Source organism: Mobula birostris, chromosome X (assembly GCF_030028105.1).
Source record: "Mobula birostris isolate sMobBir1 chromosome X, sMobBir1.hap1, whole genome shotgun sequence".
Classification (NCBI taxonomy): Eukaryota; Metazoa; Chordata; class Chondrichthyes; order Myliobatiformes; family Myliobatidae; genus Mobula; species Mobula birostris.
In genome coordinates, this window is record NC_092402.1 from 60,757,150 (window position 1) to 60,771,840 (window position 14,691).

Below are 14,691 nucleotides of genomic sequence, written 5' to 3' on the forward strand. Positions count from 1 at the left end.
AAATGCCAAAGGTTAGGAGGCCTACTCGACACAGTACTCGTGCGAGCAGCTTGGGGTAATCTTAGGAATCCGGTCCTACATAGTGGGGCATTAGTAAAGCTGCAAAAATCAACTTGGAAAGTGAGTGCAACTATCAGGGAAAGCTGGTGCTCTTTTCTATATTTCCAGATTTCTTTATGCAATAAAAAAAGAGGTCAGTCTATGCCAGCTCAAAAAGCAATCCCATTTCCCTGTTAACTTTGTCCTATAACCTATATTTCACATGTTCCATCAACACCCCCCAGACTCTACCACTCACCCAGCTATACTAGAGACAATTTACAGTGGACAACTAACTACCAATCCGCGTGTCCTTGGAAGGTGGGAGGAGACCAGAGCACCTAGGGGAAAGCCCAAAACGTCACAGGGAGAACGTGCAGACTCCACATAAACATCACCAGAGGTCGGGATTAAACCCAAGTTGCTGGAGCTGTGAATCAGCAGCTATACTAGCTGCATCACTGTGCCAGGAGAGACATGGCTGCCCAAGTAGGGATTAACGTTATGAAAAGGTTTCCAGACCCTAACTTCAGATGCATTCCTGGCCCACCATGTGGACTGACCTCGCAAGTAAGGCACACGTTCTCATTCTTTTCATGCCTCTGGAACAAGTTTGAATTGGAGCTTTGGGTGGATCCACAGACTGTAAATCAGCAGATACCAAGGGCACAATGCAATCAGTCTACTATTAGGAAAGTGGCAAAATTTCCTCTCACTCATTAACCAGGGCAGAGGAGATGTCCAGTTCTGTCCCTGTGTGCATAAGTTCTTCCCTCTTTAATCCTTTGGGATTTCCTACTGAAGCTTCCACGCCACCTATGACCCCTTCCAACTCTTCAGCTGAAGTCAAAAGATACATCAAGTCATATTTTCCAGCGGTCCAATCAGATTGTAATTCATTAGCAAAGGCAAATAATAATGAGGTAGGGACAAGCAGAGCGGCCATTGTGTGAGTGGACCAGCATTGGAGTGGGGAGACTTTGGCTCACCAGGCCTGGGCTAGGTAAGTATGTGGTAATTTTCTTATTCTTCAATCTTCCTCTGTTAGCACATAGAGTAGTGAGGATGGCTCCAGGGGCTGAGTTGTGTTCTTTGTGTGAGATAGAGTCATAGAACCATAAAAAGTACAGCACAGAAACAGTCCCTTCGGCCCATCTAGTCCATACCAAACCATTTAAACTGCCTACTCCCATCAAAATGTGGGACTTCTGGGACACCTCCAGCCTCCAGGGTAACCACATCTGCAACAGGTGCAATTCCTCAATGAGCTGGAGCACAGCTCAATGACCTTCGGCTCATACGGGAGAATGAGGTGATAGACAGGAGCTACAGGGAGGTAGTCACAACTAGGTTGCAGGAAGCCAGGTAACTGAGTGACAGTCAGGAGAGGGAAAAGAAATGTGCAGCCAGTGCAGAATATCCCCTGTGCTGCAGTGATAGGGTCTCTGGCACGGAATCTGGCTGTGGCTCAGAAGGGAAGGGGGAGAGGAGGACTGTTTGATGGTGATAGGCGATTCCATAGTTAAAGGAGAAGTCTTTGGACATGATAGAGATACCCAGATGGTATGTAGCCTCCCAGGTGCCAGGGTCAGGGGTCAGGGATATCTCGGATTGGGTCCACAGCATTCTAAAGGGGGAGGGTGATCAGCCAGAAGTCTTGGTGCACATTGGCATCAATGATACAGGTAGGAAAAGGGAGGAGATCATGAAGAGCGAATTTAGGGAACCAGGTAGAAAGCTGAAAAGCAGAATCTCCAGAGTGGTGATCTCCAGATTGCTGCCTGTGCCATGTGCCAGTGAGGGGAAGAACAGGATGACTTGGCAGATGAATGTATGACTGTGGAACTGATGCAGGGGAGAGGGTTGCTGATTTCTGCATCATTGGGATCTCTTCTGGGGAAGGTATGACCTGTACAAAAGGGACAAGCTACATCTGACCAATATCCTTATGGGCAGGTTTTCTAGAACTTTTGGGGAGGGTTTAAACTGATTTGGCAGGAGGAATGGGAACCAGAGTGATAGGGCTGAGGATGGGACAGTTGGTTTACAAATAGGGCAGTATGTAATGAGACTGTCAGGAAGGACAGGCAGATGATGGGGCATAATTGCAGTCAGTAGAATGAGTTTCAGTGTAAAAGGGGGACAAAATCAAAATGTGTGAAAAATACAGGACTGAAGGTGTTATATTTAATACACATAGTATATGAAATAAGGTAGATGATCTTGTAGCGCAGTTACAGATTGGCAGGTATGATATTGTGGGAATCTGAGTCATGGCTGAAAAAAGATCATAGTTGGGAGCTTAACATCCGTAGATACTCATCGTATCGAAAGGACAGACAGGTGGGCAGAGGGGGTTACATGGCTCTGTTAGTAAAAAATGAAATCAAACCCTTAGAAAGAGGTGACATAGGATCAGAAGATATAGAATTATTGTGGTTAGAGTTAAGGAACTGCAAGGGTAAAAAGATCCTGTTGGGAGTTATATACAGGCCTCCCAACAGTAGCTGGGATGTGGACCACAGATTACAATAGGAAATAGAAAAGGCGAGTCAAAAAGACATTGTTACGATAGTCATAGGGGATTTCAATATGCAGGTTAGTGCTAACTTTGAATCCCAAGAGAGAGAAGTTGTAGAATGCCTACAAGATGACTTTTTAGAGCAGCTGGTGGTTGAACCCACTAGGAGATCAGCTATTCTGTGTTGGGTGTTGTGTAATGAACCGGATTTGATTAGGGAACTTAAGGTAAAGGAACCCTAAGAAGGCAGTGATCATAATATGATAGAATTCACACTGCAATTTGAGAAGGAGAAGCTAAAGTCAGATGTATCAGTATTACAGTGGAGTAAAGGGAATTACAGAGGCATCAGAGAAAAGCTGGTCAAAGTTGATTGGAAGGGGACACTAGCAGGGATGATGTCAGAGCACCAATGGCTGGAGTTTCTGGGAGCAATACGGAAAGTGCAGTACAGATATATCCCAAAAAAGTAGTAGTATTCTAAAGGCAGGATGACACAACCATGGCTAACAAAGGAAGTCAAAGCCAACATAAAAGCAAAAGAGAGGGCACATAATAGGGCAAAAATAAGTAGGATGTTAGAGGATCAGGAAGCTTTCAAAAACCAACTGAAGGCAACTAAAAATGCCACAAGGAGAGAAAAGATGAAATACGAAGGTAAACTAGCCAATAATATCAAAGAGGATACAGAAAGATTTTTCAGATATATAAAGTGTAAAAGAGAGATGAGAGTAGATATCGGACTGCTGGAAAATGACACCGGAGAGGTAGTAATGGGGAACAAGAAAATGCCAGATGACTGAATAAGTATTTTACAACAGTCTTCATTGTGGCAGACACAAGCAGTATGCTGGATGTTCGAGAGTATCAGGGAGCAGAAATGAGTGCAGTTGCTATTACTAGGGAGAAGGCTCTTAGGAAACTGAAAGTTCTGAAGTTAGATAAGTCACCTGGATCATATGGTCTACACTCCAGAGTTCTGAAAGAGGTAGCTGAAGAGATTGTGGAGGCATTAATAATGATCTTTCAAGAATCTGCTAGATTCTGGCATGGTTCTAGAGGTCTGGAAAATTGCAAATACCACTCCACTCTTCAAGAAGGGAGGGAGGCAGAAGGAAGGAAGCTATAGGCTAGTTAGTCTGACCTCAGTGGTTGGGGAGATGTTGGAGTCAATTGTTAAGGATGAGGTTTCAGGGTACTTGGAGGCACATGATAAAATAGACCATGGTCAGCATGGTTTCCTCAAGGGAAAATCTTGCCTGACAAATCTATTGGAGTTCTTTGAGGAAATAACACAAGTAGGATAGACAATGGAGAATCGGTGGATGTTGTGTACTTGGAATTTCAAAAGGCCTTTGACAAGAAGCTGCGCATAAGGCTGATTAACAAGATAAGGGTCCATGGTATTTCAGGAAAGATACTAGCATGGATAGAAGATTGGCTGACTGGCAGGAGGCAGAGTGGGAATAAAGGGAGCCTTTTCTGATTGGCTGTCAGTGACTAGTGGTGTTCCACAGGGGTCGGTACTGAGATCACTTTAAGTGGAACGTCAATGATTTGGATGATGGAATTGATGGCATTGTGGCCAAATTTGCAGACGGTACGAAGGTAGGTGGAGGGTTAGGTAGTGTTGAGGAAGCAGGGAGTTTGCAGAAGGACTTGGACAGATTAGGACAATGAGCAAAGAAGTGGCAGATGGAATACTGTGTCGGGAAGTGAACGGTTATGCACTTTGGTAGAAGGAGTAAAGGTGTAGACTATTTTCTAAACAGGGAGAAAATTCAAAAATCTGAGGTGCAAAGGGACATGGGAGTCCTCGTGTAGAATTCCCTAAAGGTTAACTTGCAGGTTGAGTCGGTGGTGAGGAAGGCAAATGTAATGTTAGCATTCATTTCGAGAGGATTATCACCTCCCCAGGGGTCCCCTCCTCCTTCCATTTCTCCTATGGTCCACTCTCCTCTCCTATCAGATTCCTTCTTCTCCAGCCCTTTATCTTTCCTACCCACCTGGCTTCACCTATCACCTTCTCGCTATCCTCCTTCCCCTCCCCTCACCTTTTTATTCTGGTGCCTTCCCCTTTCCTTTCCAGTCCTGAAGAAAGGTATTGGCCCGAAACGTCGGCTGTTTATTCTATAGACGCTGCCTGACTTACTGAGTGTCTCCAGCATTTTGTGCGTGTTGCCAAGGAAAATGCAATGTTAGCATTAATTTCGAGAGGACTAAAATATAAAGACAAAGATATATTGCCGAGGCTTTATAAGGCATCGGTGAGGCCTCACTTGGAGTATCGGGACCAATTTTGGGCTCTTTATCTCAGAACAGATGTGCTGATATTGGACAGGGTTCAAAGGAGGTTCACAAAACTGATTCCAGGATTGAAAAGCTTATCATATGAGGAGGATTTGATGGCTCTGGGCCTATACTTGCTTGAATTTAGAAGAATGGGTGTGGGGGGGGGGGGGGAAATCTCATTGAAACCTATCAAATGTTAGAAGGTTTAGTGGATGTGGAGAGGATGTTTCCTATAGTTGGGGAGTCTAGGACCAGAGGGAACCACCTCAGAATAGAGGGACATCCATTTAGAACAAAGATGAGGAAGGATTTCTTCAGCCAAAGGGTGCTGAATCTGTGGAATTTGTTGCCACAGTCGGCTGTGGAGGCTAAGTCATCGAGTATATTTAAAGCAGAGGTTGATAGGTTCTTGGTAAGTCAGGGCGTGAAAGGTTACAGGGAGAAGGCAGGAGTATAGGGTTGAGAGGGAAATGGATCAGCCAAGATCAAATGGCAGAGCAAGTTCGATAGGCTGAATGGCCTAATTCTGCTCCCATTTCTTATGGTCTTAGTTAGTTAAAAATGCAAATTAGGTAATTATTTAAGTAAGTGCTGGGTAATGACTCTGAACATTGCTGACCTGATCTCATTATAGTGATGTGTAGGGGTAAGGCAGAGACATGGTACCTTCATATTTCTCACTGAGGACAGGGGCATTGTTGACATCCAGACTTACTAAGTTTCAAAACTAATTTCAGGCAGATTACAGGCAAGCATTAGAACCTGCCATGCCCCATAACCTAATATATGCTTTGGAAAGGGCAAGGTGGATTATGTGGCTTTTGGGAGGAATTTAAGTGAAGAGAAAAGATTAAAGACGGGGGCTAATAAAGGGAAGACTTCAAGGTAAGGGGGTTGAAGTTGCAGGGACCCTGAAGGGAATCTCCGGAAATATTTACCACAATGAAGTTTCAAATCCCTGGGGTTCTCGGGATTAAGAAAGGAGTTAAGTGGAGTACACTGGCATCCTTTTACACTAAAGATTTAACAGAATCAGGTAATGTGCTAACTGAGACAAACAGTGCTGGTGGAAGAAACAATTAGTGCAGTTGTGGAGAGCAAGAGCTGATGTACAGTAGATAGCAGACAACTATATAATGGAGTATAAAGGTATGAATTAGGAGCCAAGTAGGTCACTCACTACATTTAATATGATCTGTGTGTAACCTCGACTCTACATTCCTGTTTACTCAGAATGATCTTCCTTATTAAAGTCTCCTCCCTAGTTGTCAAAGCACCTGAAATAGAGCTAGGCCATTATCTGACTATGTGCTGTAAGACTGTGTAGTGCATGCTCAAGAGTTTGGTTCTCTTTGTAAACTGAGTGAGGGTAAATATTAACTGGGAGAACAAGTTAAGACCACTGAGGCTCTATCAGATGAGCTGTATGCTAGGGGGCTGGGCATTATCAATGCAGGGAAGTGGGGTCTTAAAGGAAATTTAGAAGTTTGCCCTCCAATTCCTAATACACTTCCATGCTTTCTACTTTTTTTGACATACTTCTATTTTCTTGTTGGTTTAGCATGCCATCAAATATTCTGACAAATGTCTACAGATGTACAGTGGAGAGCATTCTGGCTGGGTGCAGCATGATCTGGTATGGGAGCTCCAGAGCATGGGAACACAAGTGGCTACAGAGGGTGGTAGACCCAGGCAGCTTCATCATGGGTACAGCTCTCCCCACTGTCGAGGACACCTTCGAAAGGCGATCTCTCAGGAAGGTGACACCCATCATCAGGGCCCCCCACCGCCTGGGACATGCCCTCTTTTCTCAATGCTCCAATCACGCAAGAGGTACGGGAGCCTGAAGACCTGCACCTCAAGCTTCAGCAACAGCTTCTTCCCCACTGCCATCAGGTTCTTGAACTGACCTGAAAAGCCCCAACAGTACCTCAGATTATATTCCCCTCATGTGCACTGATGGTAAGCATTATCAGGGATGCACCTCACCCTAACCGTGGACTTTTTACTCTCCTCCCATCTGGTAGGCGCTACAGGAGCCTCTGCTCCCACACCAGCAGGCACAGGAAGAGCTTCTTCCTTGAGGCTGTGACACTGCTGAACCTCTCATCACAGCGCTAAGCAGTATTGCACCCGTATTGTACTGTCTCAGTACTTTTATATTTGTGTGCTGTAGCACTTTTTTATTCACAGTTATTTTATAAATAACACTATTCCCTGCATTTCTGGTCAGATGCTAACTGCATTTCATTGGCTTTGTATCTGTACTCGGCACAATGACAATAAGGTTGATTCTAATCTAATCTAATCTACTTTTGTTTATTTTGTCACATATTATTTCTTTATAATTTATGCTTCAGTTTGCAGTATGTTAACTTATGTTTGTCTTTTTTTTAAATGTTCTATGCTGCTGCCACAAAAAGATAAATTTCATGGCAATTATACTCTGTGTCTGTACGTCTATAAGAATAAACTTGAACTCTACTGCCAAATTATACAGCAACCCTTTGACTCAAGTGATAGGTGTTCAGTCCTAGGTAGCCAATGACCTAATCTCATCTTGTGGCCCAATGTCACCGATCAAATGTGTCTAACATTTTAACAAAACTGGAATCAGATTTATTACTAATGACATACAGTATATATGTATTGTGAAACTTGTGCTTCCTCTCTGTGTGTAGGGGTCCTTATTGATGGATGATGCCTTTTTTGGGGCATTGTCTTTTGAAGATGTCCTCGACGATGGGGGAGCTAGTGCTCATGATGGAGCTGGCTGAGCTTACAACACTCTGCAGCTTTTTCCGATCCAGTGATTGGCCCCTTCACACCTGAATCAACCAGTTGGAATGCTCTCCACAGTAGTAGGCAGCCGTCGATCCCAGGGGATCATGGGTTTGCGCCTCTGGTGGACTGTGTCCTCTCCAGGGCGCGAGCCTGGGCGGGAAGATTTGAAGAACCGGCTGTTGCCCATGCAGTGGGCTCCCCCTCTCCACGTCACTGATGTAGTCCAAGGGAAGGGCAAGCACCGATACAGCTTGGCACCAGAGTCATCGCAGAGGCTGCCAGAGTGAAGTTGTAAACAACATCAAACTGCCTTAGGGACCCCAGCTCCGGATTTCTTCCTTGGGTTTACTCCCGAAGCCCTTCCCATGGGTGGGTCTGGCCGCAAAGCAGCGGAGGTTTAAAATCAGAGTTTTCCTCCTCCTAGGCGGGCTGCCGTCCAAGGCTGATGAGCCCCACCTGTCCACAGTACATTTGTAGAAACTTGCGAGTCTTTAGTGACATACCAAATCACTCAAGCCCTTAATGAAATATAGCCTTTGGTGTGCCTTCTTCATAATTGCATCAATACGTTGGACCCAGAATAAATATTCAGAGATGTTGACACCTTGGAACTTGAAACTGCTCACTCTTTTCACTGCTGACCCCTTTGGTATGTGTGATCCCTTGACTTCCCCCTTCCTGAAGTCCACAATCAATTCCTTGGTCTTACTGATATTGAGTGCAATGTTGTTGTTCTGACACCACTAAATTAAACAATCTATCTCACTCCCATACACCTCAGAGAATCAACCAAGGCATGCCGTCCTGGTCTAGCTGGCAGAAGCTGGCAGCATTGCACCCAGAAAAGGCAGGGGTCCATGGGTATGTGCAGTTTTCTTGTGGGACAGGAAGATGCAAGGGAGACCTGGAAGTTTCAAATCTCATGGGGTAAGAATGGACCACTTCAGATCTAGCAATCAGCAGCCCCACATAGCTTCAGGACACACTCCACCCACTTGGCTTCTGTGAATGGTAAGCACCCAACTTTACCTGGTAGTGGTGGGGCTATTGGTGGTGGAGGAGGGGTTGGGGGTGCAGACGATGCAGGAACGCTTCGGCTCAGATCCGAATCCATGGAAGATCGAGACAGTGTGATAGGATCTCCATCCGGGCAATCCCCAATGGATCCATGCTGCAGGTCGGCCATTTGCCTCCCCAGGTGAAACTGCCGCTGGAAAGCCTCCTCCTTCTCTTTGATCATCTTTCGCAGGGTGTGCACCTGGCTGCTGGCATCTTTGTAGGTTTCCTGTCAGGATATAAAGGTGTCAAAGGTCACGGGGAGAAGGCAGGAGAATCGGGTTGAGAGGGAGAATGGCATAGCAAACTTGACGGGCTGAGTGGCCTCATTGTTCTCTTATGTATGTCTTGTGGTCTTACAGTTGACACGAATGGCAGACTGCAGTCAAATCACATCTGGTGACTAAACTACTGCATCTGTCCAAGAGCAGATCCTCCCCAGCCGGAGGTGGTAAGTTGTCTATGCAAGTCACCTGGTCAATAACAACCAGCCAGGAGCTGAAAAAGTGGAGTGCCCCTAACCCAATTTCTGACCAGCCAGCGTTAATTCATTAGAAGGCTACAGGCTCTGGTACGGAGAGCCGTGTCAAAGACTGTGAATTAAAATGCATTCATTCACAGAGCGTGGACATCACTGACGTTGGCAGTGATTCATTTCCCCCTCTAATTGCCTCTGAACTAAGGAGGCAGTAGAGAGACAATCACATTGGTTGGTCTGGGTGATGAGGCCAGATTTCCTTCCCTGGACAACATGAATGAACCAGAGTGGCTTTCACAATAATTCTGTAGTTTCATGCTTGCCATTACGGAGTCTAACTTAATTTTTATTTGAAATTCCAGCTTTATTTATTTAATTATTTGAGGTAGTTCCCCAGTTGAAATGGTGGGATTTGGACTCTCCTTCAGCATCAGCAATCCAGGTTTCTGGTAACCCACATCTGAAGGAGCCTACTTTTGAAGCCCAGGTTTTTACTGGAACTTACAGTATACCATCTATGGTACAGGGAGCCCTAAACATCATAAAGAAAGTAATTGTGAATTTATGTGTTCAGCCATTAATTAGATCATATATTCCTTTAAAGGCTTGTGCAATTCTGTTGCCCTCACTGGAAACTGAAGGCAAGTACAAGTCAGTCCTCCCCAAGATGGAATGACAGCTACTGCTCTGCACAAGCTTGCTGTCTCCGTTAAACTGAGATTTCAGCAGCCCGCACATCCGGCCCAATCTCAGCCAGCAGGCCCTACCTTAATTGTTGCCAGTTCGTTATCTCGATGGAGTAACTGCTTCTCCAGTTCTGCCACCCTCATCATATTTTCATTCTCCAGTTCCTGCAGCTTCTCTGTTAACTGGAACGAAAGATAAGAGTTTCAGCTTCAGTCCATATGAAACAAATCCCTGTTCTCAGAACGTCCGTGTTACCCTGTCCAGGATATGGAACTACAATTCAGCTGAGGGCACAGACCCTGACGTTCCTACATTCTGGATGGTTAAAAGTGTCACCACAACAGGATTTTCTTACCAGCGGCTGGTCTGTCTCCAGATACACATTCAAATCGCATTTCCAAAAAGTCTTAAGCTAGAACATAGGAATGGTGTATTATAGACCCAATAAGTCCTCATTCCTAGCAACAGATATGGGTATAAACTTCCCACTGGTAACAAAAATAAAACGTTGGTACCACTAAAGCTGCTAACAATGCCACTAAGGCTGCAGTAACATGAGGTGGTCAACCCCTCCAGGGCTATAAGCACAAGAGATGCTGGAAATCCAGAGCAACACACAAAATGCTGGAGGAACTCAGCAGGCAGGATCCATGGAGAGGAGTAAACAGTTGACACTTCGGGCCGAGACCCTTCACCAGGACTGGAAAGGAAGGGGGAAGATGCTAGAATAAGAAGGTGGGGGGGGGGTAAGAGAAGCACAAGCGAGAAGCTGAAGGGCAAAGTAATTTATGTGTAGGTTTCGGCTAATCCAAACTATCACTCCCCACCCTAGTTCCAACTGCAAACCAACCCATGATGCCTGATCCGTGATGTTCCCAATCCTAGCTCCAGCTACACATCCACTATTGCTAATTCACTGCTTGGCAGCATAAGAAAGTAAATGCATCTGACTTCAGAGGCCAGGACTCTGTATATTGTGTGGAATCACACAATATATCGTATACCAGAACACCCAGGAAAACACGACAGGCCTTTAAATAAGCAGATCTGCAAAGAACACGTCAATGACTACTGAGGACTTAGTATAGTAATAAGCCACAGATAACGTAACTGCAATTCTACATCTCACTGCGAGATAGTGAATCGCCTCTGCAGAATCATAAACAAGGGAAGCATAAGCAAATCTATTTTATCTTTCAGAATGTTTTCCTCTGTTTTAAAGATTAATCATCTGTAAGCTTACAGGCATAATAGGCAAGCTTCTTATAACAGTGAGTGCATAATTTTCTTCCTGATGCAAAGTTGTGGGCAGAGGCTCCCATCCTAAAAAGCCAGTGACAATAATCAGCCTGTTATGACTTTATATGGGAGATGGTATGAGACAAGAACACAACTTAGCTGCAACCAGTTACTTTACATCTTCCTTCCCGTTTGCCAAATCATAGTGTTTGCCTGACTCCGTACTTAGTTTTAAATGATCAAGTATCAAACCCCAGTGAGCTCAAAAAAAGACAATTAATCTCCTATTACCTAATTTTATGCTGTCCCACCCAAAGTCTCACTTATCATCACAATCTTATGCCAAAGTCACAAGACTGAGTCTTCAAGTCTCACTTTACCAGAGTTGAGAAGTCGAGCGGCCTCCTCCTGTGCCTAATCTGTATGTTTGTAAATAGCTCATGATAGGAATTAGTCCACTATGTCTTTATATGGGAGATGGTAAGAGGCCAGAGCAGGACATAGCTGCAAATTATTGCTTCACAGATTCACACTTAGATAGCGCTCTGTTGTTGGTGCCAAATTTTGGAAGAGACTTGAACTGAAGCCCCACCTGCCTTTGCCGGCACGCAAAGCTATTCAATTTGAGTTGACGCCTTCACCGCAGTGAAAACCACCAGATTGCCACGCAGAAGGGAGAAAGGTCAGAGAACAAGGTCACAAAGAATTCACTCACGTGCGACATGTGCTCTTCCAGTTCATCTACCTTCTCCAAGGCTGCATTCTTGGTTTCGGCATCCTCGAGTAGGCCACCCACATCAAACACGTTATCCAGGTACGCCTGGATCTGAACCTGGAGCTTATCGCTCTCCGTGTGCTTCGATTTCTGAGGTGGGGTAGAAGCCAATTGAAACCATTGTTAGGGATGCAATAACAGGCTGTAATGCTCTTTGAGTAAACAGCATGCATTTCCAAAGCAGGAGTGAAACGGTGATAATGCCATTGACGTTGTGTGGAATGAGGAAGGCTGATTTAAAGGGCTTCGAGGCTGTGTTGAGCATAAGGGAACTTTCCACCCTCACATATCTGGTCACTTTGGAGTCTCTGCACAAAAGAAAAATTGGCAGAGACTTCAAACTGTCTGAATTTGAGTGTAAACTAACAATCTGCCATTCTTGGAAGGGACATGCTATTTTTTGAGCAAAGGATTTCATAGGCTGATTGTGGTCACGTGTCTATCTCCTGTATTTCCTCATGATATAGGAAATAACCATTTGGCTCATGGCATCTATGCCAACTCACAGAGCGATCCCAACATTCCCATTAGTTCCCAGTAACCTATTCTCTCTCACTTTCTTATCAACTCCCCTAATCCTCCTGCCCTCCACACATTAGGGACAGTTACAGGTGTCAATTAACCGACCAACCTTTAAGTCTTTGGAATGCGGGAGGAAATGGGAAAACTCAGGGAAAACCACATGGCTAAAGGGAGAATGAGGAGACTCCACCCAGATAGCATCAGAGGTCAGGATTGAGCCTAGGCCTCTGGAGCTGTGCAGCAACACAAGTTTTATCACACCGAGTGGTGAATATGCTGCCGGGGGCGGTGGTAGAGGCTGATACGATAGGGACATTTAAAAGATTCTTAGATAGGCACGTGGATGAAAGAAAAATGAAGGGTTATGCAGGAAGGAAGGGTTAGATTGAAATGTCAGCACAACATCATGGGCCAAAGGTCCTTTATTGTGCTGTAATGTTCTATGTTCTACATTCTTAACAGCTCTACCAGCTGCATCATTAAACGATAATAAAAGGTGATTATGGTCTCTCTCTGTTTCCTGGCCTTAGGAGCTGCTGCTGATCTCTGCCACATCCCACAGTTTGCTGCTCACTGCTGCATTAAGAAGGTCACACAGACTCCATGCTCAAGGAGAAGAGACTTCATCTACTTGTCCCTCAGCACACGGGAGCAGGAGAGTGGGCACAGAGATTCACCTCCATTGCAATTTCCCCAGTTTTCGTACATGCAGAGATTGTACTTATCCTTACAGAGATCTCCATGGCAACCACTCCCCAGGAGCACTGGAAGATCATCACCCCTTTGCACATTGGGCTCTGTCCTGGACCCTCTGATTCTCTGGGAACACTCTTCCATTTGCCAGCTTGTCCCAGTCCCTCTGATTCCTTAGGAACACCCTTCCATTCTCCTACCATCACTGCAGCATCCACCCATTCAGTAGCAGCACTCTTGTGTAGCTGGTACTGTGGTGTCCCTTTAAGAGCTGGCTGCAGTGATAACACTTGCTGGTCTACATGCTGGCAGCTGTGAGAACATTAACATTTCTGCTGAAATGGTCAGTGTCAGTGTGATGTTACATTGGGAAATCTACAATGTTGTTCACTGAACTTCACAATACAAAACTTCGCTTTTTATATGACCTTCATAAACAGCATTAACATGACCCACAACCCTACTTTAGTCTGGAATGATTTTCAGCCTCAAATCTTTTATTTGTTGAACTTATTGTAAAATCCTTTGATCAACATTTCCAGCAAGACATTTTTGGATTCAAGGCGAAATACTCAGAATGTAACTATGCTGGAGCATAATTCAAGCAATGTTTGGAAATGCTGGCCATTCTCCAGGGGATGGTGCTTCTATATATCACTAAGTGAACTATGTGAGATTAACTAACACACTGAGACAAAAAATTTCCAAAGCGACGGTTTAAGGTAAGAAGGGACATTATAAAACTGGATGACAAGACCTATTGTGCAAGAAATTGGGATTATTAACACTTTTTCTGTTTAAACACTATAAGGAGTTCCAAATAATGGCTATACTATACAAGGAATGTTTAAGCACTACAGTTATGGGGAGCAACTAATTCTCAATCTGCATGCAACACTGATTTGATGCCAATGCTGTCATTTTGGAACTTTGTTCCAGATATGAGGCTACTGTCATCTTCAGTAGTCACTGGCACAACCCTGGCTCCTTTAGAGGATTTGGATGCACAGGCAGCCCGTGTCCCTCTGCTCCCCTCTTGCTGTCTCTGGGCCACCTTGTCCCCCAGACAGGGAAGAGCACGACTGTGAACCTTGCAACATGTTTGGGGGATTTGCCTCTTGTGGTTGAACGGCCGGCCATGCGTGCGAGCTGTGGCGTGAGGTTTGCAGAAAGACTGGGTCTGCATTTGGGGAGCACAAGCTGCGTTCTGACAGTGCGTCTGCAGCAGGGTCAGATGTGTGGTCCACTGAACGGTGCCCTAGGCTGGTGGAGCAGTTACACCATAAGACACAGCAGCAGAATTAGGCCATTTGGCCCATCATGCTTGCTCTGTCTTTCGATCACGGCTGATTTACTTTCCCTGTTAACCCCATCCTCTCGCCTTCTCCCTGTAATATTTGACACCCTTACTAATCAAGAACCTTCAAGCTCTGCTTTAAGCATATCCTTTAACCTGGCAATGAATTCCACAGATTCACCACCCTCTGCCTAAGGAAATTCCTTCTCATCTCTGTTCTAAAGTTAACGGAAACTGGGGTCTGAAGATCCATCATTGACCTTGACCACTCATGTTTGGGCATTAAACTTGCAGCATTGCATTCAGGT

At 45.0% G+C, this 14,691-nt stretch overlaps 1 protein-coding gene across 5 annotated transcripts in view; it reads right to left on the minus strand.

The window, feature by feature from the left end:
• The window catches only part of LOC140191921 (formin-like protein 3), a 182,009-nt gene that overhangs the window by 47,562 nt on the left and 119,756 nt on the right, over positions 1-14,691 (minus strand). For all 5 annotated transcript variants that reach the window (XR_011883960.1, XM_072249787.1, XM_072249788.1 and 2 more), the window contains 3 exons: positions 11,812-11,961; positions 9,938-10,039; positions 8,666-8,921 (listed from right to left, as the gene is read on the minus strand). Coding sequence is in view for 4 of the 5 variants with exons in the window: in XM_072249787.1 (XP_072105888.1) it covers positions 8,666-8,921; positions 9,938-10,039; positions 11,812-11,961 (508 nt within the window). In the remaining variant the exon portion in view is untranslated. The remainder of the gene's footprint in view (positions 1-8,665; positions 8,922-9,937; positions 10,040-11,811; positions 11,962-14,691) is intronic.